The sequence below is a fragment of the Kogia breviceps genome, chromosome 8, assembly GCF_026419965.1.
Source record: "Kogia breviceps isolate mKogBre1 chromosome 8, mKogBre1 haplotype 1, whole genome shotgun sequence".
NCBI classification, from domain to species: domain Eukaryota; kingdom Metazoa; phylum Chordata; class Mammalia; order Artiodactyla; family Physeteridae; genus Kogia; species Kogia breviceps.
In genome coordinates this window covers 88,682,422-88,710,325 of record NC_081317.1, presented here as the reverse complement: position 1 = coordinate 88,710,325, position 27,904 = coordinate 88,682,422, and the positions used below count along the sequence as shown (strand labels likewise).

The window sequence follows — 27,904 nt, the reverse complement described above, 5'->3', positions numbered from 1 at the left end:
TGACAACATGTAAGACTGGCCTCCAGACAGATCAAGAGCCCAGTTACATATGTTTTTACCAGGTCTGAGGTGACCATAAGATTTCTGGAGCAGCCAAAAGACAGCCATGTGACAGAGTACTAACTCCCAGAGTTTAGAGCTATGCTGACACAAGACTCATTCACCTCATTCAGCTATTTAAATTTAAATTAACTAAAATTTAAAATTCCATTCCTCAGTCACACTAGCCACCTTTCAAGTGCTCAATAGCCACGTGTGGCTAGTGGCTACTGTTTAGACAGGACAGGCAGAGAACATTTCCATCATCATAGTAAGTTCTACTGAACAGTGTTGGAGTAAAGAAAAAAGCTTAGATGAATAGCTAATAAAATACAAACACTTTCAAATCTTTAAAGAGCTGCCACATTGAAAAATAAGTAGACTCTTCCCATATGTTTCACAGAGCAGAACTGCGGGGGAAAAAAATGAGATGCTATAGCAAGGCAGACTTAGCTGAACAACCCTCTAGTACCTAAAGCTAGATGACAATAGAATGGGCCAACTTCAGCACAGGTGGCAGTAATCCACTGCATTCAGTAGAGACAGTTAAGCAAAGACCTCCTTGGTCATATTTCAGAGATAACAAAGAACTAGATGCCTTCTCAGCATCTAGTTTTGCGTCTACAATTTTAAGAAAAGAGCAATTTACAAATGAGATAAAAGTGAGAGCCATAACTGGCATTTTAAAAGTCACTACTACCACAAGTAGACTGTGGGGCAGGCAGGCAAAATTGAAGCATATAAGTGGATAAGTAACTTCCTCAAAATTAATGATGGTTAGCTGGGGGTTAATTATTAGTGGTGGGGCTATCATTTATGTACTGATTTATAAGCAGGAAAAAATTAAAAAGAAAAAATTGGTAAGAATGGTTCTAATGGTGCAGAGACAAGGCCGGAAAACTTCAATACAGGTTATCAAGAGAAACCTGACTATAGCTGAAACCAGTACCACAACCAAAGAATCTTTTATATTCTCTGCCAGAGAGAATATGAGCTGTTTGGGTACAGCAACTGCCTGTTCTTGGGACTCTGGCCCCTTCATCCCATCCTCCTGCCTCTCACCACAGCCTTACAAGTCATCTCTCTCAACTCCTGAAACTCAGCCACCTTCAAACAGTCTCTTGATCTCCACAGGCAAGACTCTCTCCTCTCCTTCTCGTCTGAATACAGAATGCCAAAGGATACTGTCTCTTAACCTTCTATCCTAGCTATGAACTTACTCATCCTCATCTTCCACCCCAAAATGTAATTGGCTTGATTATAATGTAATATACTGAATATACATAGTCATTTACTGACTTATGGTTCTATTATCTGTGTACTTTGGTGTGTGTACATATATGAGAACATTCATGCATACACGTGATAACATCCATTATTGGTAAGCATTTAGGAATCTGGCATCAGGATTATGAAATGCACTGTACAGTACCTAGCACGACACCAAGCTTAAGTGGTCACTCAATGGACTTTACAATAATAGCCACGTCATGACTCTGTATGCAAAATGTTGGAAGGCGAGACTGAAGTAGATGTGAATTTGGCGACTTTTTTTTCTTGTAGGAAACAGAATGGAAGCATAAGCATCTTGTGCTGTATTGTATATAGAGGAAGAATGTTTAATCACAAGGAGAAAGTTGAAGCCTTGCTGAAAGCAAGCATAATAGAGTGTACAAAGAGTCCAGAATGAGAAAAAAGTGATAGAAGAGGAAGGAAGACAGAAGTGGATCATGCAGAATAAATAAAGCCTAACCCTTTAAAAATCCGGGGTCTTACCAAAGAGAAAGGAAGAAACAGATTTCAACATAAGAGAGTTTAAGATGGAGAAGGGCCAGAAAGGGCTGTAGGCTTAAAAAAAACAAAAACAGTGAAGAAGCAGTGGTGTATGTTGGCAAAGAGAAGTGTAGAGTTGAGGGAAGGGAGAGAATTTATGGTAGAGGAAGTTGCTGTGAAGTTTTCCTCTAAAGATGCCCAGCAGAGCAAAGAAGGAATGAAGGCAAAGGCCACTAGGAATAAGGTAGGGCTGGGGCTGAAACACCACAGGAGAAAACAACAGGGCCAAGAGTGGGAAATTATATTCTTTCTAAAAAATTAACTGACCCAGATTTTCTTGCTTGGGGCCAAAGGTAACTAGAATTTAAGGATCTTTAAAATAAATTATAACAATCCTAATCCTTGTAATTGCCTTTGGCCAAAGATAACATCAATTTAAAAGATCATGATAGAATTAGTGTCAGTTTCTGACACTGTAGAGTTGATTTTAGAAGAGAAACAAGACTAATAAATTGCTCTGTTTATAGAAATACTATCCTGAATAACAATTTTAACTGTATCTCTCTATCAGCCACAGGGTAAATATAGAAACTTTATATAGTTACATACATGTCCACAGAAGATAATAAGTAACCTAACATATATGGTAAAGCTGAGTTACTTATCTTTCTATACTGTAGCCCAATGAAATGTTTTACTGGATTTAGGATACATAGTGCAAGTTAAAGGGCTGCACAGACAAAAGTTAAAGTTAAAAGTAAAAACCGTAAGATGAGGGAGAGGAAAACTAGAACTGCTATGCTACTGACATAGAACTGAAGCATTAACAACACAAGAAATCCCACACATCAGTGAGGGGAAAATGGCACAAAAGCAAGACAAAGGAAAAGACTCGACGCCATATAACTAATCTTGGTAGTCTCACTTTTGGGTTTTAAATCAAATACTGAATCAGATTCTTCAACTTTTCTATTTTTAAAAATTCAACGAAATTCCTTAAATTGCTTGATAAATGTAGTCATGCAATTTTAAATGACCATAAAAATTAGAAGATCAGTGCCTAATCTTTTGGCAAAGACTGAAGGCGGCAGTAGTGCTAGACACAGATAACCTTGCGTTTAAGCTCCTCACTACTGCTTAGAGTCCATCGTTTCTGCCTGCGAGGCCAATCCGAATTCCTCATCTCGGCATTCAAAGCCTTTAGTGACCTCGCCACAACTGTACCCAAAGAGCCCTAACTCCCGCTACTCCCTAACCTATCTCTCACTCTCGGAGCGCACCGGCCTCTGGACGGACCTTATCTCGGGTGTGTGTGTGTGTGTGTGTGTGTGTGTGTGTGTGTGTGTGTGTCCATTTCCCTTTTCCCGCCTGGGTGGAAGTTTCCTTCCATCTAAGGCTCTGGCTGGCCCAGGCCTATCCAGCACTCCAGCCAACAGCGCTCTCGCTCCGTAGCCCCGCACTCCTCCCGGCCCTTTCCGGGTCTTTCCTCCCCGACTCTCTCGGTGTTGCCCCGGGGCCCCTCTCCCTCGGCTCCTGTGTTCCCCCGGGGACTCGCCCGCCTCCCCGGGCAGTCACAAGCTCTGCGGGTCTGTGGGTGTCTGTTAGGTGCTTCGTGCCTGGGCGAAACCCAGACCCGGACCCCTCGGGGCCCTCCTCCCAACTCTCTCGGGCGCTTCCACGACCCTCCCCGGGCTCCCCACGCCAGCCCAGCTGCCCCTCAGGGCTCCACTCCCCAAACCTCCCCGCCGCCGCTGCCAGTCCTTCCTATCCTATCCGGCGGGGGGGTCGGCGGTGACTCACCGAAGGGCCAGCGGCTGGAGGCTCGGAATGCGCTCACTTCCTCCCTGCGCGCACCTGCCCGGAGCTGCTGGAGCGCCGCCCAGCCGAGCCTCCGGCGGATGTTTTTCTGTCCCCGCGTGGGCAGCGCTCGCCAGCCGCCCCCTCCCGGCCCGAGAGGCAGCCGCCGCGCCCCCCAGCAACTGGCATCGCGGAGTTGAGCCCTGACCACAGAACCCCCAGCCCCCAACACACGCGGCAACCACAAGCGTGGCCTCTGGCCCCGAGAAGCTAGGCAGATGCACACGCGAGCGCGCATACCAGCAGGCGTGCAAGAAGCGGGTTCAAACACCTTCCCGCCGCCCTCTCCCCCACCCAACTTCTGGGAAAGGGCTCCTGGCTCCGCCTCAGCCCTTCTTTCCAGAAGCCCCCTACTCCTGCCCCTATATGCCTACCTCATCTTCATTACAGGCGGCTAACTCTCACCTCTCCTGTCCCATGACCTCACACACACCAATCCCCATCGGGCCCCCCCTGCCTACAGCATGACCACCACCACAACCTTCAAGCTCCCTAGCTCCCCCCTCGTATCCGCCCCCTATTGGTTTGGCTCCAGGATGCAGGAGCAGAAGGTAGTCTATGGTCCAAACATCAAGGGTGTCAGCCGGTGCCCCACAAAGGCACCAGCAGAGCTATACACCACTGACAAGACTTCTGGGCCCTTCTATTAGTCAGGCCTTCTAATCCACCTGCTCCAGCCCAGAGCAGTCCAAGGCCATGCCTCCCACACGCCAGCCTACATCAGGGCACCTTGCTCCTCTGTGGGTTTTCTTTTTTTCTCTTGGTGTTCCTCTGAAATGGAAAGGATATCAGATCTGACTAGGGTGAAGGTGCACTGCAGTCCGCATCTCCAGCCACTTAAGCTGTCTTCTTGGAAGAAAACAGATAGGGAGTTTGGGGTGGACTGGCGAAGCTGTTTCTGAATGGTGAGGAGGTGAGAGGAAGGGTAGCCCTCTAGAAAAGTCAGCCAGAAGTAGTTGGATCTGAACCACTGGGTGGCAGGGAGTGGGAGTCTTGGGGGTAAATGGAACTAGAGACTTACAAGGAAAAATAGAATAAATGCCAAAGTGATCGGCCCTGTGGGTAGGAGGAGAATAGCTGGAACAGAGGTCTTTGAAGTGTGAAAAAGTGAAAGAAATCCAGCTTGATTGGGGCAATTAGTACCAATGAGGTGGCCAGCATTCGACTGGTCAGAAAGGAGAACTTGAGAGTTCACTTGAGTGGGGATGGGAAGAAGTGAATCAGAATCCTTACCAGAAAAAGCAGGAGTCCTAAAGTTAGCTGGAAGGATGGAAAAAGGATACCTCTTCCCAGGGTAGAAGTGAGGGTACTGACCTAGGAAAAGTAGGCTTTATTAGCAACACTGTTTCTCAAAGCAGACATTTAGAATTTCAAGGATACACGGACCAAAAGCAAAATGTTGCTGGAGGCAGGTTTTGAAGGTGTTGGGGATGACAAGAAGCGTTTAGTGTGAAAGGGGCAGAAGTCTGTGCCAGGAGACAGCAGCCCCAGCAGAAGCCTTCAGCTGTGCACACAGAGCTGCTCACCATCATTCAAAGAAAGGAACATCTAGCACCAGCCACAGTAGTCACTCTTTTTGGAGGGCTATGTGCCAGGGACAGTACTAGGAGCACTACACGCATTATCTCATTTCATCCTCTTGACAACCCTATGAGTTAATATTGCTATCCCAGTTTATAGATAAGGAAACAGGTTTAGAGAGGTGAACTAACTTGCCCTATGTCACACAGCTCTTAAGTAGAACCAGGATCTAAATCCAGAGTCTGACTCTTTAACCTATACTCTTAATCATCCATCTTTAGGTTCTCCAGAACTTGCAGGAAACCCAAAAAAGGATGTCAGAGGATAAGTTCCTAAATTCTCATTCCATAATGTACAGGAGATAAGAGGGGTATCTCTGTGAAACTGGAGTGACCCATACCATTAGGGCATTTAGAGATGTTCTTTGAAAGAACCGTCCCCAGACATGGGGAGAACCTTTATTTGCAGTATGTTTGGGGGTGATGAACAATGGATAATCTCTGGGATGCCTGTAAAAATGAGACACCTGCCCCCCAGCCCTAATCTCTGAGGGGCAGCCATATCTCTAGGATACTGCAAGGAGACCCTGCCCTAGGGTCTGAGAGAAACATTCTCCACTCCAGGTGCCTGTTCACTCTCCTGGAGCCTCTGGCTGTCGCACCCTACTGCATCTCCTCGGTTTGGCTGGGGCACAGGATTAGCCATCCCCAGGAAATGCCTCCCTCCGGTCCAGGCAGGGATCCCAGCGTACACACCCCTGGAGAGAGAGAGAGAGACAGAGAGACAGAGACAGAGAGAGAGACAGAAACAGAGAATATGTGTGTGTGTGTGTGTGTGTGTGTGTGTGTGTGTGTGTGTGTGTGTTTTACAGGGCGGGGGAAGATGGTGGAATGCTTCCTCTCCAGGCCAGGGAAGAGTTCTGGGGACCACCTGGGGGCCCCCACCCCTCCCACCTCCTTGTTGGGGAAATGCCCAGTCCAGTGCCCCTTCCATGGCCACCTCCCTCCCCCTAGCTGTGTGGGGCATGAATCAGCTCTCACAGCTTGTTAAAGCTAGACCTCTTGTTTTCATGCCCTCACCTCAGGAAACAGAGTTACAGCTTTTCCAGCTCTACTCAGCAGGGGGCCAGGGTCCTCACTTTATAAACATCCCCAAGCCTGTGAGAGGGCACGGAGATGGTACGAAACAGGAGCCCAGGGGAGAAAGGCAGAAACTAAGACTCGAGGGGAGAAACAAAGAAGAGCCAAGGAGACAAGACCAGAGTAGCCTGAACAGAAGCCAGGAACGGTCCAAAAGGGCCGTACTGCAGGAATGGCCTTATGGATGCTCTGGGCTGGACAGGTTAAGGGGACCCTGGGTGGCTGGGGGATCACCTGCTTGGTGATATCTCTGCTCCTCCAGCTCCCAGGAGTCCACAGCAAGTGCTACTTCCAAGCTCAAGGTAAAGCTGGGTGAGGCTTTAGGGAAGGACAGAAGCGGAGGGCACTGGGAGGAAGGGGGCTCAGGGGTGACCCTGTGTCAGAAGACCCAGATCCCCGGGGCTGGGAAACAGGAGAGGGTAAACGCGGGGGCGGCAGCACTTACTCCCTCCGCTCCAGCACACTGACATTTCCTGCTCTTCCCTAGCGCCCTGCCACCATGAAGGGAAACATTTCACCCTGGGCGAGTCTTGGCTCCGCAAGGACTGTTTCCACTGCACCTGTCTGCATCCCGTCGGTGTGGGCTGCTGTGACACGTGAGTGACCACTGAGGGCCAGAGAGAATGGCTTTGATGTGAGTGACAGAGATGGCCAGGGCGTGACTAGATTGCTGCGGTGTGAGAATGAACAAAGTAGCAGTAATGAAGCGGGCCGAACCTGAAGGTACCAACAAAAATGTGAGAGAGAAGGCTTCAGGCTACAAAGTAAGGGGAGTTGGGGTGGATCTAGAGGGAAAATATTCCTGCTATGAAATGAAAAAAATCCATATATGGCAGGCAAGAGCTCGGTTAGGGTGGACAGGGGCACTGGGGGAAGATATGGGAGGAACGCTGGGAGGGGGGATGCGAGGCAGGGATAAAGGTGGACCTCCACTGTCCTGACTCCTTCCCTGTCCTTTGGTTCCCCAGGTCCCAGCATCCTATCGACTTCCCCGCTGGGTGTGAGGTACGTCAGGAGGCAGGAACGTGCAAGTTCTCCCTGGTGCAAAAATCAGACCCTCGGCTGCCCTGCAAAGGGGGAGGGCCCGACCCAGAGTGGGGCTCAGCTAACACCCCTATTCCTGCGGCTCCTGCTCCCCACTCCAGCTAAACTCAACTGGCCGCCCTTTTGCTGACTGCCCACTGCTGCTGCCACTTCCAGGGAAACCACTAGCAGCTTCCGGTTTATTCTGAATAAATAAATTAATGCTACAGCCGAAAGCCTGCCTCTCATTATCTGTGCCACTGGACCCCAGGTGGAAAAAATGGGCCCTACTAGAGTCAGGTGCTGAGTTCTCAGGATCCTGAAGAAAGTAGTGCCACGTGGGCCAGTTTCAGATGGTTATGGTGCTGGTGCTGGGGCCTGGGGCCGCATATGAGGCCAGGGTAGGGCTTGTAGGCAGCACCTTGATGGGGAGGTCCCAGCTGAAGGTGTCCACGGGCACTTGCTCAGGCCCTGTCCAGGTGACAGGTTCGGGCTGTTCCATGGGAGGTAGGAGCACCAAACCTGGTTCTCGGGATGTTACAAATTCAAAATGCAAACGCCACTTCAGGGATACTGTGGGGAAAAAAGATAAAGGTAGAAGCATTAGAAGCCAGGAGTAAAACCCAATGACAGGATGTGGTAGCAAATGAGAAAAAAAAAAATTCTGTATTCAGGAAGAGCAGGGAGGTGTGGGGCAGGGAGCTAGGATCGAGAGTTTAGCCGAAGAAATCTAGTGTGTAAACTGGAACCACGACGGTAAGGACAATGGCATCAAGTACCTAATAACCCAAGTGTGGGACAGTCAAGACTTGGTAGCTTGAGGTAAATGCAATGGCGAGTCAGAGATCAGTGCATCACAGGGTCTCAGTGGGTAGGGGGAGTGAAGATGTGCAAAGCTGTTAAGAATTTAGGGGTCAGTGCACCCAGGAAACAGGCTGAAGGTCTGAGAAAGTGTTGAGGGTCAGAGACTGGATGTGGGTATGTCTGGGACTGTGTTAGGAATCAGGATTCATTATACGCTACCTAAGCGCAGCATCTTACCATGCCTCCCACCCCCGGTAATAGTCAGGGTCTCACCAACGGCTGTGCAGAAGCCTGGTGTGGAGCTGAGAGGGATGGGGAGGGAGAAGCTCGTTCTGGTTGTATGTAAGCAGGACTCCTGGTGCCGGGCATGAGTGACATGAGACACAGAGGGGGCACCCCCTGCCCCGCGGCGCCGCTGGTACTCAGGCTGCACACGCTCCTCCGTCTGTAAGCTCACTGAAAACTGGGAGCAAGAAGAGAAGTGTGTGTTGGCAGGCGCTGGGATGCGCTGACTCCAGGTGGGAGGGAAGCCCAACCTCACGCTGTTTTACCAGAGGGACCCTGGGTGACCTCACTGCCCATTTCTACCTGCCACCCCTCTTTATGCAGGCCCTCTCTTTCCACCCTAGACCTTCAGACCCAGTTCCCCCAAAGTCACTCTCCTTTCTCACCTGCAAACAAGCTACAGTTCCTTCTCCTAAGTTTAAGGTCCCCACCACGTCCTCGCCAAGTCTGTATACAGATTTGAAGATGCCAAATGTCCCAACTTTTCCTCGGCCATCACTGATGTTGTACAGATCTGGGGAGAATGGGACACAGTAAGCCTGGGGTCCACACTGGGGAATGTCTAGGGCTGGAAGCCAGAGGCCAAAAGGTGGGGCTTTTCCTTTGGAATCTGGGGTGAGGTATCAATGGATCCTCAGGAGAATGTGGCAGCTAGCAGACTCCGTCTCCGAGACAGGAATACTATGAGGGGAGGATGGGGTGGGGCAATGTGAAGGGCTTCTCACGGAGGCTGCGGCAGGATGTGGCAGCCATAAGGCGCTCCCCAGCCAGCTCAGCGAGCCATGAGTCCTTCTTGCCACATTCATCCTCTTCCAAGAATGGACTGGATGGGGCTACTGCCTCCTCCTGGGGAAAGCGGACATCTTGAAGGCCTGGAGAGAAAATGAGTGGAGAGGTGGTGGGGGAGAACAGAGAGAAGAGTAGTGGGTAGGGTTTTAGACTCCAACCTGAGAGGGCTGTAGGTAAGGGGCACCACGGCTGAGGTACACATCTCACCTATGCTCCAGAACCTTCTCTCCCCAACCCCCTCACACCTTCACTAAGACCAGGAAGCTTCCCTCCAGCCCCTCTCACAAACCCTCTAAGGATCATTTCTGCTTTGGTGAGGCTCTTCTCCAGCCCTTCCCTCCAGGAACCCTTACTTACCAGTCAGCACAAGAACCCTCAGAGGGACCCTGAGTAAAGTGATGGGTGAGTTGACACGTTGGCAGCCAATGGTCAGTTTGTAGACATACTTGACTGACTGACCCCGAAAGGAGGGTGGTCCCTCTATAGGCAGCACTTCGCTGTAGGAGTCTGGTTGGGAAGTAGTAGTCAGGGCAGCCAGAAGCAGCCAGAGAGGTCCTCCCTCCAGGAGCCTTAGAAGGCAATCGAGGGGTCAGGGGGCAGTCACTCACATGATTTTGACTCTCCAGGGTCTAGCCTCAAGTCACAGAATAGGATTTTTGGTGGAGTGGAAAGGATACACTGACCCCTCTCACCTAGAAAAGATAAGACTGCAACTTAATAATCCCATTGTCTAGTACTGGAGAAGGCTAGCACAGCAAGTGGGGGCAGTAAGCACTGCCAACAAAGGGCAACCCAAACCAAGCCACTCCTCTTTTCTCGTTGTGAGATAGGAACAGTTTTACACCGCCAAAGCAATAACTACATTCTCCCACATCCCCAGTGCAACAGAGACTATAATGACTCACTGACAATTTCACCCTTGGGTAACAATGATTCCATCCCCCTCCAAAGGCAAATGCCCCATCTCTAACCTCGGTGTGGTTGAAAGACAGTCTGGCTCTCAGGCTGGACATCTGGCTGACTGGAGTCAGGGGGAGGCAGTGCTACTCGACTCTCACTGGCATGGAACTGGCAGTGGATTTGGGCACTGGCCCATGCCAGAGCCTCACTGTGGGAGGAGGAAAAAAGGACATCAGAGGGCAGTTCTTGACCTCACAAATGCTCCCCCAAACTCCCTACCACACTGAGAAGACCAACACAGTGACGTGGCTGTCTTCTGGAACAGAGAATCCAGAACCCCAAAGAGAAATCATTAAACAAAGAGAAGTATACTGGGTAAAAGGGGGAGTGGGGGAGGAGAGAGGAAAGGAGAGTGGAGAACTATATCACCCACATCTTCTGTTAAATAGCCTTTCCTACAATGAGAGCACAATGAGCAAGAAGGTGGTGCTGTAGTCACAGGACAACCTGAGCTCTGGCTCAGCACTATAGATACCAGGCTTCCTCCCAGAAGGACCCCCTTCTTCAGTACCAGCATCCCCACCTGGATGCAGAAGTGGCCGTGGGGGGCAGGGGGTTGGTGACAGTCACCACACACTCGAGCGCCTCCCCTGCCAGAAACACAGGACCTCTGCTCAGCTCTGCTACCACTTCAATCATGGCAGCTCCGGAATCGGATCTAGAAGGAAACAAGGGGTATCAGAGGTCAGTACCACGGCCAGGAGGGGTGTCTCAGGTGAGCCTGGGGGTGAGGACCCGGGGAATGGGCGTTCAGCACCAGGGTGTCAGAGGGAAGCGCCCAGATTTGGGATGCGGGACGGCGGAAGGGAGGTATGGCGGAAGCTGACTCGGCACTGCGGAGGGAGAGGGAGTCGCTCTGGATCCCAGCCCCCCGCCCCTCTCAGCGCCGAATATTCCCCCAACCCCGCTGGGACCCCCAGGCCACTTCTGCCCCCTTCCCTCGAGGTTCCACATCCCAGCCCAGGGCCACGGCCGCCCGGCATCTCGCGCCCCTAGCCCGGACACCTCGCACGGTCGAAACTGGGGTCTCGGTGCACCTAGGCCCTCAGTCGCCCGCCCCTCCGAGCCAGGACCTAGTGCGTGGCTGCGGCCGCGGCAGAGGCGGGACTTCCCTCGGCCCCCCCCACCTCTTCCCCGTGGGAGCCCCTTCCGGCCGGAAGCGCCCGGCCGACAGAGCCGGAAGGGGCTCTAGTGGTCCCGCCGCCCTGGGTCACCTTCCCACGGGCTGGCACCTGGGTGCGAGCGCCGTCCCGGACACTGGCCGGCGGGACCCGGCGCCCACCCCTGGGGGGCCTGGTGCCACGGCCCAGGGACTGGGACGGGGCTGCCGCGAACTCCCAGGCCGGCCCCGGGGGCGGTGCCTGACGGGCTGGTCCCGGGGGCTCCTCCCCTCTCCGCGGGCCCAGTCGCCCTTTGGCAGGGCCAGCTAATCACCGCGGCCCAATGACGTCGAGACCCGATCCTTCCCGCCCAGGACCCAGAGAGACAACCGAGGGGGAGACCGTGGCGGCTTTATTGCTCTCGCCGCCACCGCAGCAGCAGCAACAGCTCCCCGGCTCCACGGAGACACCAGCTCACGTCAGCTTTCCCCAGAAGCCGGCCCTCCGAGAGAACACCTAACAACAATCCGCGCCCACATCTGGGCTTGTCTGGCCAGATACTTTGTACCAGAAAGCTCGGGAACCGAGACCACCGAGGTCGTGGGGACCCAGAATCCAGGGAATATGAGAACCGGAGTCCCAGCCTCGGAACAGACCAGCTGTGCCAAAGGGGATCCACAGTCTTATTGCCCTGAAAATACTGGAGGCACTGAGGCTGTGCAGGTTACAGACTGCCAGAACCCTGAGGACAGTCAACCCCAGACTGAGCAGGGCTACAGCAATCCGCAGGACTTTGGGCAGCTGATGGCTTCCTATGAGGGTAAAGCCAAGGGCTACCAGGTGCCTCCCTTTGGCTGGCGCATCTGCCTGGCTCACGAGTTTGCAGAGAAGAGGAAACCTTTTAATGCCAACAATGTCTCGCTAAGCAACCTAATGAAGCATTTGGGCATGGGCTTGAGGTGAGTAGATCCCATTGCTAGACTACCTTATACCTCACTTCGTTCCAGCACAGGCAGGAAAGGGTGAGAAAGTAGGTGGATACCTTGTCCTAGTCAGGTGGCCCCCATTCCCAACATGATTCTTAAGCCCATGATTTTGGAGGGTGAGACCAGGTCGCATCTCTTTGCAACCCCCTTCCTTCCAGTAACTTGTCTTTTTAGCAAGAAAGAGCAGGAGCATTTGGGCCTTGTTGTCATTTAGGCTCCCTCTCACATACACCCTCTTTTCCAGAGATTGCTCTTTAGGATTAGCTATACTTTGTGACAAGGTAGGAAGGGATATTCTGGCAGCTGTGGTACTGATACAATGTTGTTTTCTGGGGAGGGGGCGGGATTCTCAGCCCCTCCTGAGCAGCTGGAGTATTCATTGAACTTTTTTTAGGCACAGCATTTAATAGTCCCCACACCCATCAGCTTCTTTCCTCAAGTTTTGGCTCCAGGGAGAGAGTGAGAGCCTTCCTGCTCTCAACCGTAAGGAGAGAGCTATAAGAGGTGCTGTTCACTCTATTCTGGAATAGATGGCCCGTTATATAAAAAGCAAAGACCTTTGACCAGAGAGGCACTGCCTTAGGGGTCCCCAGAGCTTAGTAATAATCTTCCAGAGCATTTCCTGGTCTCCCCACACACAAGGGTGGCAGACACTCCAAGAGCTTATCCTGGGCTGTAGAACTCCTCCAGATCCCTTCAGATCCCCACTGAGTTCAAAGGCTAGTGATGGGGCCAAGACCTATTAACAGGAACAGGTGGATGTGAGAACAGAAAGCTTCACCCAGAGGTCATCCTGAGTCAGTCCACACAGTAAACACAGAGCTGGGTAGGGAGGCTTAAAGTTCGGGAAACCCAGCCCTGGTAACCTCTTAAATAAGGGCTCCTTCTCTTCTGCAGTCAGTGCTCTCGGGCTGGGGTGGGGAGCCCGTGTACCTAACCCAAGCCCTAGGCAGTGGGAAGGGCCTGTCACTGCCTGGGTATCTGACTCCTTTGCCAGTTCCCCTGGGTGGCCTGTACCAGACAAAAATAATCCCTCCAGGCTGCTTCTGAAATTGACCCAGCCTAGTTTTGACCCCAAAAGGCTTTGGGTCAAAATAGGATCTAGGGCTGGGGTACTGAGAGCAGCACATTGGGGTGCACGTGGTGGGGACATTGAGGTCAAGAACCAATCTGTAGGCATCCTAGCCCCCCAGTCCCTAAGTATGAGCCGAATCACAGAGGCCTGAAGCTGTGCTTAGCCCCCTGGACTTGGCTCTGCATCCCAGGACAGGGTGGGGATCACCGACACAGGGGTTTTGGAATGAGATGAGGTCCTGCATTGAGGAGAAAGCAGGGGTGAGACAAGGAAAAATTCTGAATAATTATTCTTAAGTGGGGGCTGAAATTATGGAAAAGGCCAAATAGGTCAGGAATGGCCAGCAGCTAAGTGGAGTGAGAGAAAGGTGGGCTCTGAGAGGAAGCTGAACTGGGGGTAGGTACTGTGATCAGGAGCTCCAGCAAGACAGAGTTCTCTTGGCCTTAGAGCGGTAAGAACTCAATTTTGGTTGCTCTCCCTTTCAGCCAGAATCCATTCATTCAATAAATATGTATTGAGTGCTTGTTCTGCGCCTGATACTCCTTTGTTCTGCCTATCTTCATATCTTGCATTTCTCCCTCACTGCCCTAATCCGCGCTGTGCCCTCCCTCCCTTCACCAATCCTTTGTGGCCTCCAGTTTCAAAGTCCAGTTTCCTCTAAGCTGGCAAAGAAGATCTGCCTTCCCATCATCCCATCCTTCGTCTTCCCTCCCTCTCCTCTCACCCCCAGAATGTACCCTCCCTGTTCTTTAGTCAGATTTTCCCTCCCCTTGCTCCTGTCCCTGTTCATTTCTCTTATGCCCCATTGTCTGTACATACGTTCTTTGTAAATTCATCAAATAGTTACTGACTGCAGACCATGTGCCCTGCCCTGTGCTTGACGCTGTGGGTAATAATCAGCTAGTCCTTGTCACTGTCCCTTTCCCCAAGAAACTTAAAAGTATGTCAGATTCACATGAGGAACACTAAAATAACAGGACAGTGTCTGATTGGGAGTTGAGACAGTGTATGCACGGATATTCCACTTTGTGGCTTTCCTATCTACTGTGCCATTTGCCCTTACAACCATTCCTTGAGGTAGGAAGGGCAAGAGGCATCCCCATTTTGTAGATGAGGAAACTAAGCCTCAGTGGGGTTACCCAATTACATGGTTACAAGTGGTGTGCTTGAACAATGTGTATAAACTAGCTGGTGAGGGAGAAGAGTGGAATTGGGAGAGAGTTTGGCAGGGCAGGGGTTGCTTAATGAGGACCCACTCTGAACGGGAGTTTGTAGGAAGGAAGATTAGAAAATAGACTGAGATGTCAAAGCCTTGAATCCCAAATAGAATCATTTGCCTATTGGATACAGAGCAAATTGGATAAGACCAGGAAAATGTGGTTTTTAGAAGGCTTTACTGGGATATTATAAGAAAGCAAAATTAGAGAGCTTACAGTTTAAATGCTGAACTTAAAAGAAAAAGAAAAAAAAAAGAAAAAGACTTAAAAGGAAATGCCCCCAAATGTAAACACTGGTTGTATATGGGTGGGAATTTTTTCACCTTCCACCTAGTGCATTCTCCAAATTTTCACCTTTCATAATCAGGAAGAAAAATCATCATTTTAAAAAGAAGAAAGTTATCGCAGCAGCCTTTGCCTGTATGTGGGGTGGGAGTGATTATAAATCAGGAAACCATAACTGGCCCTTTCAGCACCTCAGACAAAAGTTCCTGGAGTAAATTAAAGCAGTGGTGGTGGAGTTAGTGGTGTGGAAAGATCAGAAAGCTCCTTCTAAGGAGAGTAGAGAGGAGAAACAAAGACAGTCCCATACTGTGACCTGGGGTGACTGGGAAGATGAGAGGACCTTGAATTGTAGAGATGTTGAGAGTAGGAGAGGTTTGGAAGTGAAGGCGATGGGTCCTCGGGACATTTAATGGGAAGTCACAGCTGGGTGTCCAAAGAGAGGCTGGTGACTGCCACCTGCCGCCCCTCCACTCACACTGCCCCTTGCTCCTTAGGTACTTGCAGTGGTGGTACCGGAAGACCCAGGTGGAGAAGAAGACACCTTTCATTGACCTCATCAACTCTGTGCCCCTGAGACAGATCTATGGTGAGCCTCACTCCAGCTCTCCCCAGTCAGAGAGGGCCCAGTGTCCAGGCCTACTGCAGAGCTAGGCAAAGAGGCTTTCAGCTTATTTAAGTTGCACTGACCCAGCCCCTAGGGTTTTTTCCCCAGCTTTATTGAGATATAACTGACATATAACATTGTGTAAGTTTAAAATGTACAATGTGTCGATTTGATATCCCCATGGTGTTTAGAGGAACCCATCTTTATAGTCTAAAAAGTGAGAAATGGGCTCATTTTCCTCTCCCATGCCCCACTAACCATCCTGATTCTTTCTCTAGGTTGTCCCTTGGGTGGCATTGGGGGAGGCACTATCACCAGAGGCTGGAGAGGCCAGTTCTGTCGTTGGCAGCTTAATCCTGGAATGTACCAGCACCAAACAGTCATTGCTGATCAAGTAAGAGCCAGGAGGTGGAGGAGAGGTCCAGGCAGTACTTCTCAGGCCAGGAAGGGTCTCTTCGCTAGTGTAGGATGTGGCAATTAGAGATGTACATGATTTAGTCCAGTAAGTACTCTCAGGATGCTTTCCGTGTGCCCAGCCCTGTGCTAGGATGTACTATAGGAACGAGACACTCAGAGCACACGTTCCCCAAAAGAAAAAAGGGACCCCTGTGCCCTTCATTTTTCTAGTAAATGCCTCCTACCTACTTTGCTGCCCCAGTTCCACTAGCTGAGCCAGTACCCAGCCACAGAGAGTCAGAGAATTCCAGGATCACTTAACCTGGTTGAAAGATCAGAAGGGAAAACAAACCAACAGTCTACAAAAGCACAGGAAGACAGGATGCACAGAGTGCCCACTGCTCGCCCTGATTTGCCAGGCTTCAGCCAGAGGCCAGCTTCTCTGCTGGTGGTCTCTCCTCTGGAGGTGTCTCTGGCTGGGGGCCTGGGAAGCCCCTCTCCCAGGCATAGATCTCCAGACTTTTTCCCTTTTCTGAAGCTTCACTTCTTTTCCCTGTGTTCCTTCATCAAGGAGTGATGAATGCCTTTGAATGCCAGAGGCAATGTGGTCTACCTTTCATCATATCTCTCTAGTGCCCTCACATGTTGAGTTGTCCACCAAGTTCCTATTTCCTGTCTGAGGGAGGCCTCCAGCTTCCAGCTTATCTTCAAAGGAGAAATGACTAGCAGACCTTGAGTCCTGTTAATGATAATGCCCTTCCTAGTTCAGATTTACCAGCCTTGCCCAATGCCCCAAGCTTCCTCTGTGGCTCATCCCTGAGGTATCCTGGGGGAATGTCTTCCAGCCTTGTGACTCTTTTGTATAATATTTAATATTTAAAGACAGTCCTACAAGCGAAGTGCCATTATTAGGTCTATTTTACACATGAGGAAACTAAGATTCAAAGAGATTTAGTAATGTGCCCAAGGTCACATGGTTAGTAAATGGAAGCACAGGAATTCAGAACCAGTTTTCTCTGTGGCTAAAAGTCCGTGGTCTTAACCATTACCTACTATTCCAACAACATAAAAAAATTATTTGATATATACATTAAAGATAACAGGCATATATACATTAAAGATATCAGGCATACTTTGAACCAAGGTAGAGATATTAATCCCTCATAGCCCTCCCTTCCAGAGGAGTCAGGGAGTCAGAATGTGAGCACATTTTTTTTTTTTTTTGTGGTACGTGGGCCTCTCACTGCTGTGGCCTCTCCCGTTGCGGAGCACAGGCTCTGGACGTACAGGCTCAGCGGCCATGGCTCACGGGCCCAGCCGCTCCGCGGCATGTGGGATCCTCCCAGACTGGGGCATGAACCTGTGTCCCCTGCATCGGCAGGCGGATTCTCAACCACTGCGCCACCAGGGAAGCCCGTGAGCACATTATAACATGCTAGACTAGAGGGGTAGGGGGACACACAGGAGAATGACACACTGCTTGAGAAGAGGAGATGGCATTTGACCTAGGCCTTGAAGGATGAGGGGTTTTACCAAATGGAGAATGAACATGAGCAAAAGCTTGGAGGAGAAAATGTAGTGTTCTCAAGGAACAGTATTTGATATGAGCAGAATATAAGGGCTCGAACAGGTAATGAGTCTGATGGGCTGGGAGAGGCCACATCAAGAAGGGCCTTGAAAGCCAGGTAGATGAGTTTAGACTTTAGCCTGAGGACCACCGGGAGTCACTGAAACATTATAAACACAGACTAACATATCTTCATTTCTCTGTAAGAAAGATCAGTCTGAAATCCAAATGAGAAGAGGCAGAGGGTAAGAGCAGAGATGGTGAGGGCCTGGCTTAGGGCACTAAGACCACATTACTGAGAAGGGAGATAGATGGGGGAGGCACAACTCGGTGGTTACTCCGAGCTTGGGGGGAAGGCCTGTGGGATGAGTGAGGCTGTGGTGCATTGGTCACCACTGTGGGCTCTGGCAGGGCAGGAGCTGCTCTGAGGAGAGGGAGACTTGTTTGAGGTACCTGTGGGTTACCCCATTCCAGCCCATGTATCTTCTTGGTTTAGTTCACAGTGTGTTTGCGCCGGAAAGGGCAGACTGTGTACCAGCAAGTCCTGTCTGTGGAGCGCCCGAGTGTCCTGCACAGCTGGAACTGGGGCTTGTGTGGGTACTTTGCATTCTACCACGCCCTCTATCCCCGAGCCTGGACTGTCTATCAGCTTCCTGGCCAAAATGTCACCCTCACCTGCCGCCAGATCACACCCATCTTACCCCATGACTACCAGGTGAGGCTCCCCTTCTGTGTTTCCTCCATTGCTCTCCCTTCCCCAGGATCTGTCTTTCCTGGAAGTTCCATGACCTACGCAAGAGGGGGTGGAGAGTGAACATCATGCTGGTTTCCTAGGACCACTGCCCAATTGGTCTTCTGTCTCCTGGCAGACAGCCTGCCAGGCAATATGGGGAGATGCAAGTGGAAGACAGTATATTGCCGGGTATTTGAGTCAGATCCTCGGTGCCAAGGACTGATCCTGGGGAGTGGGGCCAGAAGGGATACGCTGGGACCATCTGAGTCTGATCTTCTGCTCCCAGGACAGCAGCCTGCCTGTAGGAGTCTTTGTGTGGGATGTGGAAAATGAAGGGGATGAAGCCCTGGACGTGTCCATCATGTTCTCCATGCGGAATGGACTGGGGGGTGAAGACGATGCCCCAGGGGGGTTGTGGAATGAGCCCTTCTGTCTGGAGCGTGATGGGGAGACTGTACAGGGGCTGCTTCTGCATCATCCAACCCCTCCAAATCCCTACACGATGGCTGTGGCTGCACGACTCACGGTATGGAGGAGCCTGCCCCATACCATAGCCTCTGAACCCCTACTCTCAGCCTGGCCCGAGCCCACCCCCCATGCCACCATGGTCTCTTCACTTCCTCAACTCCTGAGTCCTACCCTCACCACCCTAGCCTCTGGAACTTGGAGGTGGGAAGATATTCAGGAGAGTTAGTCAGGAGCTGGTGTACCTGTGGAGTTTCTCCTCACAGAGTCTTTGGCCCCTTAACAGGCAGATACTATGGTAACCCACCTCACAGCCTTTGACCCTGACAGCGCTGGGCAGCAGGTGTGGCAGGATCTACTTCAGGATGGACAGCTGGACTCCCTCGCTGGTGATGGGGGGTCTGACAGGGAGGTGGTGGGAAGAGAGGTCCCTGTTTTGGGAGCAGGGGTGGGAGGCCTGGTTATAAGCAGGCTTTATTCCCATGTTAGGGACCCCTGCGGCTGAAGGGGGTGCCTGTGCTGATTCATCTTGTGCTTCTCTCAGGCCAAAGCGCCCCCTCGCAGAAAGGAGTAGGCATCGCTGGGGCTGTGTGTGTTATGGGTAAGCTGCCACCTCGAGGCCAGCGCCGCTTGGAGTTCTCACTGGCTTGGGACATGCCCAGAATCATGTTTGGAGCAAAGGGCCAGGTCTACTACAGGTGATGGGAATGAGAGAGCACAGGGTCCATGGTGCTGGGGCTCTGAGCTGGAGCCCACATTCTCATCCCTCCCCTTTCTCTCCACCCCAGGCGGTACACAAGGTTCTTTGGCCCAGATGGTGATGCAGCACCCACCCTTAGCCACTATGCACTGTGCCGATATGCAGACTGGGAAGAGAGGATCTCGGCTTGGCAGAGCCCGGTATTGGATGACAGGTGCCAATGGGGCCCATCTCTTGCCTTTCTCCCAGGCACTCAACCTCAAGTGGGACTCCTTGATTCAGTCTCCACCCACCAAAGTCAGCAGAGTTGGGCTGGGATTCACTTGGGACCCCTACTCTGCTGAACCCCAGAATCCATCCTTTCCTGGGAGGTCCACGCTCATTAGACCATTCCCTCCTGACTCCCCAGATCCTTGCCTGCCTGGTACAAATCTGCGCTGTTCAATGAACTATACTTCCTGGCTGATGGGGGCACAGTATGGCTGGAAGTTCCTGAGGACTGCCTTCGAGAGGAGCTGGTGGAGAGCATGTGTCAGCTCCGCCCCCTCCTACGAGAGTATGGTCGATTCGGCTACCTTGAAGGTATGGGCTGCTGGTGCACGCAGCATGGCAGGCCATATCCATGAGGCCAGTTGGTGCCCTGCCCCCAGGCGGGATGATGGGTGTTGCCTATCCCAGGGTACTGGTTGGGATGATGGGGTAAGTGTCAGGTATGGAGTGTGAAGGTGCCCCACCCCCAATGCTAGAGGAGCAGCTAGGCAGAGCAATATGAAGGAGCAGCAGGAATCCTGGCAACAGTGTGTCTCCCTCATTCCTCCAGGCCAGGAATATCGCATGTACAACACATATGATGTCCACTTTTATGCTTCCTTTGCCCTCGTCATGCTCTGGCCCAAACTCGAGCTCAGCCTGCAGTATGACATGGGTGAGGGTCCCTTTTGTGCCTCTTCTGCCCTCTTAGCTCTCCACGCCCCTGAACCTTTGCGGTCCCTCACACTGTCTCTTCCACCCAAACATAATGTGGATCCTGCTTATTGGTTCCCCTCTGGAGTCACACACACACAGTTCTGTGCCCTACCCCAAGCCTACCCATTCCCTGCCCTGCCCCCCCCGCCCCGCTTGTGTATCTGCTCCCCCAGCTCTGGCCACTCTCAGGGAGGACCTGGCACAGCAACGGTACCTGATGAGTGGGATAACAGCACCTGTGAAAAGGAGGAACGTCGTGCCCCATGATGTTGGGGATCCAGGTAAAAGTCCCTCAACCACAAATGAGCTTCTCTTCCTCAATTTTTGCACCCTCTACCCTACCCTGCAGTGCAGATGAACCAGGTTTTCTCCTCTCCCCAGATGATGAGCCATGGCTCCGGGTCAATGCATATGTGGTCCATGATACTGCGGACTGGAAGGACCTGAACCTGAAGTTTGTGCTGCAGGTTTATCGGGACTATTACCTGACGGGTGACCACTGCTTCCTGAGGGACATGTGGCCTGTGTGTCTGGTAAGGGATGCATGTGCAGTGGTCATGCCAGGGGCGTGCTACCTGGTGTTTGGGGAGAGCCCATCTGGCTACTGTTGTCTTTTCTTAGCATCTAGGTCTTCAGTGTCTTGGTCCCTCTCTAGGCCGTGATGGAGTCTGAAATGAAGTTTGACAAGGACCAAGATGGACTCATTGAGAATGGAGGCTATGCAGACCAAACCTATGATGGATGGGTCACCACAGGCCCCAGGTTGGGGGGTAGGGATTTCCAGGGGCCTGAGATGGGGAACTGGGCATCAAGGGATTGTGGCCTTAAGGAAGAGTGACTGCCTATTATTTCTACATGGGAATGGCTAGAGCTGCCAGGCTAATTCCCTGAACCTGTGTCTCTGATCAGTGCTTACTGTGGAGGCCTGTGGCTGGCAGCTGTGGCTGTGATGGTCAAGATGGCTGTTCTGTGTGGGGCACAGGAGGTCCAAGATAGATTTTCTTCCATCCTTAGCCGGGGCCAAGAAGCCTATGAGAGACTGCTGTGGAATGGTGAGTTAGGGGATCCTACGGAATCTTAAGGCAGCTCTGGGGAGGCAAGGAGCCTTACTTTGTCCTTCCCCTCCTCCAGGCCGCTATTACAACTATGACTGCAGCTCTCAGCCTCAGTCCTATAGCATCATGTCTGACCAGTGTGCTGGCCAGTGGTTCCTGAGGGCCAGTGGCCTAGGAGAAGGAGACAGTGAGGTGAGAGACTAGGAGGAGGAACCGGAGAGAAAGGTAAGGGTTTTTCCTGGAGGTGGGAACCAAGTTTAAGAGACTGTGTTTCTTCCCTTGCCCCACTAGGTATTTCCTACCCCACATGTGGTCCGTGCTCTCCAAACTATCTTTGAGTTCAATGTCCAGGGCTTTGCAGGAGGGGCCATGGGGGCTGTGAATGGAATGCAGCCCCATGGTGTTCCTGATAGATCCAGTGTCCAGTCTGATGAAGTCTGGGTGGGTGTGGTCTACGGGCTGGCAGCCACCATGATCCAAGAGGTAATTCACTCCCTTCCCCATCTCTCTGCCATCTGTACCTTGGCCTAGCAAACTTCCTCAGCCATCAAACTTCTGTACAGCCTAATTCAATGTCATCTTATGCATCCAGAGAGCTCCCCGCCTTTTCCCTGGCATGCATTCTATCTCCTGCCTTCAGGCTTCTGCTTGTGAGTCAAGTTTATCTCTCCCACTCGCTGGGAACTCCTTGAGGGCACAGACCCTATTCTGTCTGTCCAGCTGGAATAGCTACTCAGGGGTTGCCAAGTAATATGACTGCCATCTCTCCTGACAGGGCCTGACTTGGGAGGGCTTCCAGACAGCTGAAGGCTGCTACCGTACTGTGTGGGAGCGCCTGGGCCTGGCCTTCCAGACGCCTGAGGCGTACTGCCAGCAGCAGGTGTTCCGCTCGCTGGCCTACATGCGGCCGCTGAGCATCTGGGCCATGCAGCTGGCCCTGCAGCAGCAGCAGCAGCAGCAGCATAAAAAGGCCCCTGGGCCAATCGCCAAACAGGACACAGGACTAAGCACCAGGCCCAAACCTGGACCAAAGGAAGCCGTGGCAAACCCAAGCCCAGGGTGCACCTCGTGAACTGTGGAAGGAGGCGCTAACAGCCCAGCGTTCAGCCTGGCCCTTCCTCCTCCTCCACACCTGCCCCCACTCTCCTGCAGCCCTGAGCCACCAGGACAATCATGCTCTCCCTTCTCCCTACCCAACCGCGCCAGTAAAGAGGGGTTGAGTGTGACCCATGCATCAGAATCACTTATTTATTTCTTTCTTCTTATCCCATTCCCTCACTGCATGAAGTGTTCAAGGAGGTCAGCTGATTCCCCCAGGCCCATTCATGGGGTGACAGACATACATGGGTACAAATAAAAGACCCAGAAAGCCAGTAAGTGTGGTGTGTTTGAGTCCTCAGACTTCCTGACAGGGCACCAGGACCTGAGGCGAGCCCCCTCCCGTCCCTTTTCCTCTGAACACAGACTGGGGGCAGCAGACCATGACTGAGACCCCCACATCCTCACACCTAGCCTGAATATCTGCCCGGCAAGATAACAGACATGGAGCTGTGGGTAGAGAGCCATCCTCCCTCACTTGTGTGATTTGCATGCAGGGGAGAGATGGGACCTGGGCAGGAGGACGTTGAGAAACTGTCAGGCAGTGGCAGCTTCGGGGGAGGCACTGCGCTAGGAGCTTGAGGCATGTGATAGAAGAGGCAGCAAGAATTGCTAGAAGCCTGGAGCTCATGGTCCAAGCTGTCCTTTGGTACCTCTGATTGCAGGGCAGGCAGCTCCAGCTGGGGAGGGTCCTCACTGGGGAGGGCACGAAGCTGGCGGGACAACACTGAGGAGACAAATGCTGTTCAGGGCAGGCCGGGCTTCTCCCCTAGCCCTTCCTTAATGGTATCCTCAAGGCTCTCACCTCCACGCTCAGCTGGCAGGCTCCCCCTTGTGTCCGATGAGTACATCACAGGTACGAAAAGGAGAAAGAAAGAGAACAGCAGGACCTGGAGCACAGGAGAAAAGAGATGAAGAAGGGCTTTGCATTGCACTCCTATCCCTGCCACCTGAGAAGAGAACCTCTCCTTCCATCACCATCCTCACCAAGACACAGGTGCTGCCGCTGCTGGCTTTGTTTGCTGTCTGAATCATGATGGCCTGGAGTCTCCTCAACTGATCCAAAAGGGACCTAGAGGAAGAGAGGGGACAGACAGCAGCCCCTGGCCTGGCACCCTGACATACAACAAAACCCTCCTGTTAAGTTCATCCCCTCCATCTGTTCACTGGATCCTCTCTTACTTTTGGACCTATTTTTGCAAGTGATCTCTTCCTCTCTGAACAAAATGCCTGACCTCACTAAAACAAACACACACATCTCTGCCCTAATTTAAACTTTTGCAAACCCCTTCAGTGGTTCTACATTGCCTGATCAGCTCTGCACACAATCCTCACCAGGGATTATACGTTCTCTACCTTCCAGCCCAACTCACCCGTGTTAGGGTTCCAGCCAGACTGGACTATGCTGTGTTCTCTCTGCCTAGAATGCTCCCCACACCTCCACCCCAGAATCCTATCTACTATCAAATGCCATCTGCCACGTGAGGTCGGTCTTATTCCCTCCTTTCTCCTTCTTGATACTTATCCATAGTTACTTGTAAATTTATTCCCCACTATTATGAACTTCTTAGAATCAGAGACCCACTAAAGGCCAAGCACCAGACCTTACACGTGGGAGCTGCCTAGTTAGAAATCAAGTGTGGAGCAGGAGAAAGACTGAGACTATTAAATGGGAGGGATGAGAAAGGACTGATGTCGAAGAGTTGCTTACAGATTCTCTTCCTCCAGGAGCTGTACTTTGTTCTGTAGCTCCAGATTCTGGGCTGTGTATTTCAGGACCCTGGAGGAATAACAGGGAAGTGGGGGCATGGCCTGTATCCTCCCTTCAAAAACCTAACACTTCCAATTACCTCTGTTCTCCCCACCCCCGAGTCCCACTCCCTTTTATACCTGCTCTCTAAACGCCCCACATACACCTTCTTCTTCCTGCGGCTCTCTTGAGCAGACTTTTTGTTTCGAATCTTCCTCCGCACTCGTTTCAGAACTTGTTCCTCCATCTGAGAGAAGACAGGAAAAGGGGTATCATCCAAGGAACATTAGACGAAGAGTTTGAAGGCAACTGAGTTCGATCTTCCCAATGTGGAAATTCCTTCTACAGCTTCCCTGACCAACAGGCACTCTGCTTCTGTCTGAGTGCCTCCGAGGACCAGTTGTTAATGCCCTCACGAGCCAAACCACTGTAACAATTTTATTTACTAAAAAAAACTTCCTTATCGTGAGCCAACATCTGCCTCTATCATTTCTACCTATTGGACTTACCTAGCACCTGGTCTCTGGGGCTGTAATAGAACAAAGGTCTTTAGCTATTTCAAAGCACTTGACATCTCTTCAGAGTTTAAAAAAACTGGGCAAAAAACTTAACTCATCATCTTATCTACTCTTCTCAGGATGGACTGCATCCTCTTAATATCTGTCAAAGATCTGGGCTCAAAACTGGAAACTAAGATGCTTTCTAGCCAGTAAAAAGGAGAGCAAGATGGTTACTGCCCTTCTAGCAGCAACGCTGTTAGATAACTGATATCTGAAGATACAGCTTCCAAACCCCATTCACTTTCTTAGTAGCCATATCACACTGTTGACTCAACCTGTAATTTTTTTTATCGCAGCTTGTGGAATCTTAGTTCCCCGACCAGGGATTGAACCCTGGCCCTCATCAGTGAAAGCACAGAGTCCTAACCACTGGACTGCCAGGGAATTCCCTCAACTTGTACTTTTAAGAACTTAAAATTCTTTTAACCTTTCTGTTAATGAACATTGATTTCATCACAGTACCACAATGCTGTGCATGTGAAGCTGCCACTCACTGCTTGAAAATCGGGATTTTACACTTATTCTTGTGATACTACTCAATCCAGCCTTGATGAACCCTAATACTTAATTCTACTATTCAGCTATAGGTAGATTAGCACAAAACCAGTGAAATATAAGTGTCAGGGCCCCATGCTTGCACAGTACTTAACAAATCCCTTTACTAATATTACCCTGATAATTTTGAATTCTTACATAAAAAGAACAGCAGAATTTGTACAAGCCGTGCAAAACCACCATCTGCCCTTGCACCCAGCACACTAACTACATGCTCCAGCTTCCTAGTAACAACAAATGTGCTAATCTCTCACCGCAGTTCTTTTTCAAGTTACTGATATAAAATTAACAGAACTGGCCTACTTGGGACTCACAAACCTCCTCCAATGGAGTCTTACCTTAGTGAGAGGAAGCGTCCCAGGCAGGGTAAGCCCCTCCTTTTCCAAGAGCCTCTTCTCCTCCTCAGTCAGTATTAGCCTAGCAATCTCCTGGGGTTCCTGAGAGATGGGCAGCAGAGTTGCAAAGGGATGTCAGAAAGGAATGCAGAATCCTGCCCCAATCCGTGCAATGCGGGAATAATCCTCCTGTAAATCAAGTCAAGTACCTGCTCTGCCGACTCCTCCACATGCAATGGAGTCGTCTGAGCCCCCTCTTCTCCATATCTCTCATTACCTGCAAAAGGGAAAGTATGAATAGCCAGGCCCGTGAGTCCTCTCCTCCCCCAAAACTTCACTTATTTTCAGACTTACCTTCATCTATGGAGACATGCTCCTGTGAGAGAGAATAGGTGTGATCATGGTGGACAAGACAGGGATTAGAGTTGCTGAAAACGTTCAACGATGCTGGTGGACTCGGCAGGCAGCTCAGGAAATCCTCTACGTCCCAATTATCCAGAGCCTGCACAGGGTTCAGATTAACAGGCTTTAACCTATCACCACCCGCTGCCTTAGGGACCCACCCCACAACCGGCCCCGGGCCTCCCCGACTCAGACCCCTACCCACCTCAAAAAGTGGCAGCTCCCAACCCAGCGGAGCCGCCAAGGCCTCATCGGGCGCCGCCACCAAACCTCCGCTTTCCTCTAGCAGGAAGCCCAGCAGGTCATGGTCAACCGGGTCCAACGCCAGCTCCATATGAGACATCTACGGAAAGGATGTGCAGAAACGCAGGAGTTCACCCCTCCACCCAGCCCCAATCCCCAACCCGGACCGTCAGTCGACCCCACCTATAGGCTCCTCAACGGGAGTTTTCCTCCTAGCTGCTAGCAGGGTCTCTGAAAACGGACCCGCCTCCCAGACTCGATTCCCCGCAACTTCCAACACAACACAAGTGACGCACCTACCCGAGAGGCATTCCGGGACTTGGAGTTCCCCCCGACGCGGAAGCGGCGTCGGTGCGCGCCACGTCCCGGGCGCTATGCAAATAGAGGGTACGTGCCTGCCGCCCCCTCACTCCCTGGGGGCGGGCATTCTGGGGAACCGCCCTCGCCTTCTCCCCGGGCTAGAAGAAGGAAGGATTAGAACCTAAAACGGAACTCCGGCGCAGTTCGGGCGCTTTTTCTGACTGCGCCGCACCCTCGCTTCCTGCCGGGGAGGGGCTGCCGGTAGTCGGCGGGCTCCCGAGCATCGAGAGCTGGAGCTAGAGCAGCTTCCTGCAGCCCCCGCGACCATAGAGCGCGGGCCCAGGGCGCCGCCCGCGGGTGGGGGACGTTCCCGGGACGGAAGTGGCCGAGAGAGTGTCGAAGAGAGGGCGAGGCCGGAGCCTGAGAGCCACCGGGAGAACGAGCGGGTTAGCAGACCAGCGGGCGGGGCACAGAGCCGGGCAGCGCAGGTAGGGAGGACCGAGCGAGCTGGGGCTTCAGGGTGGGGCTGCGAGGCCAGGTCCGGGAGGCGGGTGGGCGGGCGGGGCCGCTGACTCTTATGCGTCTGTTTCGGGTCCTGTTGGAGAGGTCAGCGTCCAGTGTATCTCCGCTTGTGGTCGGAGTTAAATAGGCCGTTTTTCGGGAGCTTGGCCCTTCCTGGGAGCAGATAGGTTTGGGAGAGGGTGAGGAGTGGGTGGCAGTGTGGCGCAGGGCGGGGATCGGCTTTGAGGTTAGTTGATAGCGGGTGAGTAGGAACACATTGGGTGAGGTGCGGATTAGGTGGAGTTGGGTTTAGGAGTTAAGGTTAGCTTTTGGAGTTATAAAACCGGGGTTAAAATTTAGATTTATTAGTGTGAGTCAGGTGCGTTTTGTGTAGGTGAAGTTTGGATTAAGGGCATTATTTAGTTTTCTAGGATGGCCAACATAAGTCAAAGTTAGCGTTCAGGGTCAGGTTAAGTGTCACCAACAGGAACTAGGTTAGAAGTCCAGTTTTAGGGATTAGAGAAGGTTGACATAGTCAGTATTAGGGATAAACAGGGAAGGGGTGAATCAGGAATCAAGTGACAAATGAGCTTTAGGTTTAGGAGTCAAGATTTAGGGTTAAGGTCGGGATTTGGTGTTAAAGGTAAAAATTAGATCAAAATTAAGGATCAGGGATTGGATACAGGTGTGTATGGTAAGAAAGGGATGAGTGTCAAAGCCAATACTGGGAATCAGGAGACAAATTAGGGTCACAGTTAATGTTAGGAATTTCGGGCGGTTTTCGGTGTTGGAGTTGAGGTCAGGGTGGTTGACCTCGGGCA

General features: G+C 51.6%; 5 protein-coding genes across 15 annotated transcripts in view; 3 read left to right on the top strand and 2 right to left on the bottom strand.

Moving 5' to 3' along the window:
- The window catches only part of RGP1 (RGP1 homolog, RAB6A GEF complex partner 1), a 37,056-nt gene extending 25,479 nt beyond the window's left edge, over nucleotides 1–11,577 (bottom strand). For 2 of the 6 annotated variants that reach the window (XM_067039662.1, XM_067039661.1), the window contains exons 1-9: nucleotides 11,196–11,305; nucleotides 10,714–10,848; nucleotides 10,202–10,338; nucleotides 9,839–9,922; nucleotides 9,588–9,737; nucleotides 9,167–9,313; nucleotides 8,828–8,955; nucleotides 8,430–8,619; nucleotides 7,774–7,925 (exon numbers count right to left, since the gene is read on the bottom strand). In XM_067039662.1, the coding sequence (XP_066895763.1) occupies nucleotides 7,774–7,925; nucleotides 8,430–8,619; nucleotides 8,828–8,955; nucleotides 9,167–9,313; nucleotides 9,588–9,737; nucleotides 9,839–9,922; nucleotides 10,202–10,338; nucleotides 10,714–10,829 (1,104 nt within the window). In that variant the 5' untranslated portion in view covers nucleotides 10,830–10,848; nucleotides 11,196–11,305. Of the gene's footprint in view, nucleotides 1–5,610; nucleotides 5,948–6,269; nucleotides 7,926–8,429; nucleotides 8,620–8,827; nucleotides 8,956–9,166; nucleotides 9,314–9,587; nucleotides 9,738–9,838; nucleotides 9,923–10,201; nucleotides 10,339–10,713; nucleotides 10,849–11,195; nucleotides 11,306–11,422 lie in introns of those variants that run through there. The other 4 variants (XM_067039663.1, XM_059072167.2, XM_067039664.1 and 1 more) reach the window with 4 other exon arrangements.
- Nucleotides 4,992–7,546, top strand: MSMP (microseminoprotein, prostate associated). The gene is made up of 3 exons (XM_059072204.2): nucleotides 4,992–6,631; nucleotides 6,817–6,925; nucleotides 7,298–7,546. The coding sequence occupies exons 1-3, from the start codon at nucleotides 6,502–6,504 to the stop codon at nucleotides 7,476–7,478; spliced, it is 420 nt and encodes a 139-aa protein (XP_058928187.1). The 5' UTR covers nucleotides 4,992–6,501; the 3' UTR covers nucleotides 7,479–7,546.
- Nucleotides 10,599–22,712, top strand: GBA2 (glucosylceramidase beta 2). Of its 3 annotated transcripts, none has more exons than XM_067039656.1 (18): nucleotides 10,599–10,874; nucleotides 11,665–12,249; nucleotides 15,348–15,439; nucleotides 15,736–15,851; nucleotides 17,917–18,135; nucleotides 18,440–18,679; nucleotides 18,905–19,007; nucleotides 19,163–19,316; nucleotides 19,407–19,532; nucleotides 19,728–19,900; nucleotides 20,139–20,243; nucleotides 20,458–20,565; nucleotides 20,666–20,817; nucleotides 20,940–21,046; nucleotides 21,194–21,336; nucleotides 21,416–21,531; nucleotides 21,631–21,822; nucleotides 22,115–22,712. In XM_067039656.1, the coding sequence occupies exons 1-18, from the start codon at nucleotides 10,828–10,830 to the stop codon at nucleotides 22,409–22,411; spliced, it is 3,075 nt and encodes a 1,024-aa protein (XP_066895757.1). In that variant the 5' UTR covers nucleotides 10,599–10,827; the 3' UTR covers nucleotides 22,412–22,712. The 3 variants fall into 3 exon arrangements, with proteins under 3 accessions (XP_066895757.1, XP_058928137.2, XP_058928136.1); XM_059072153.2 differs by having other exon boundaries at nucleotides 10,786–10,905; XM_059072154.2 differs by lacking the exon at nucleotides 20,139–20,243 and having other exon boundaries at nucleotides 10,768–10,874.
- Nucleotides 22,574–27,070, bottom strand: CREB3 (cAMP responsive element binding protein 3). 3 transcript variants are annotated; one of them, XM_067039667.1, is made up of 10 exons: nucleotides 26,579–27,070; nucleotides 26,245–26,382; nucleotides 25,992–26,139; nucleotides 25,847–25,914; nucleotides 25,641–25,739; nucleotides 24,328–24,434; nucleotides 24,149–24,217; nucleotides 23,425–23,509; nucleotides 23,243–23,327; nucleotides 22,574–23,164 (listed from the first exon to the last, which is right to left on the bottom strand). In XM_067039667.1, exons 2-10 carry the CDS (start codon nucleotides 26,380–26,382, stop codon nucleotides 22,848–22,850), a joined length of 1,116 nt encoding a protein of 371 aa, XP_066895768.1. In that variant the 5' UTR covers nucleotides 26,579–27,070; the 3' UTR covers nucleotides 22,574–22,847. The 3 variants fall into 3 exon arrangements, with proteins under 3 accessions (XP_066895768.1, XP_066895769.1, XP_058928152.1); XM_067039668.1 differs by having other exon boundaries at nucleotides 26,583–27,070; XM_059072169.2 differs by having other exon boundaries at nucleotides 26,466–26,580.
- Nucleotides 26,691–27,904, top strand: part of TLN1 (talin 1) — a 31,967-nt gene continuing 30,753 nt past the window's right edge. The window contains exon 1 of one of the 2 annotated variants that reach the window (XM_059072136.2): nucleotides 26,691–27,070. The gene's annotated coding sequence lies outside the window, so the exon portion shown is untranslated. The remainder of the gene's footprint in view (nucleotides 27,071–27,904) is intronic. The other variant, XM_059072137.2, reaches the window with a different exon arrangement.

Bases quoted from the DNA above. Each gene is read 5' to 3' on its own strand.
- MSMP (XM_059072204.2), top strand. From the start codon at position 6,502: ATGGCCTTATGGATGCTCTGGGCTGGACAGGTTAAGGGGACCCTGGGT. The intron at 6,632-6,816 runs GTAAAGCTGGGT...GCTCTTCCCTAG, and splicing joins GTGCTACTTCCAAGCTCAAG to CGCCCTGCCACCATGAAGGG. The intron at 6,926-7,297 runs GTGAGTGACCAC...TTGGTTCCCCAG, and splicing joins GGTGTGGGCTGCTGTGACAC to GTCCCAGCATCCTATCGACT.
- GBA2 (XM_067039656.1), top strand. From the start codon at position 10,828: ATGGCAGCTCCGGAATCGGATCTAGAAGGAAACAAGGGGTATCAGAG. The intron at 19,317-19,406 runs GTGATGGGAATG...TCTCCACCCCAG, and splicing joins AAGGGCCAGGTCTACTACAG to GCGGTACACAAGGTTCTTTG. The intron at 21,337-21,415 runs GTGAGTTAGGGG...CCCCTCCTCCAG, and splicing joins TGAGAGACTGCTGTGGAATG to GCCGCTATTACAACTATGAC.
- CREB3 (XM_067039667.1), bottom strand. From the start codon at position 26,382: ATGTCTCATATGGAGCTGGCGTTGGACCCGGTTGACCATGACCTGCTG. The intron at 25,915-25,991 runs GTAAGTCTGAAA...TCCCTTTTGCAG, and splicing joins GCATGTCTCCATAGATGAAG to GTAATGAGAGATATGGAGAA. The intron at 23,510-24,148 runs GTAAGCAACTCT...CTCTTCCTCTAG, and splicing joins CTCCTGGAGGAAGAGAATCT to GTCCCTTTTGGATCAGTTGA.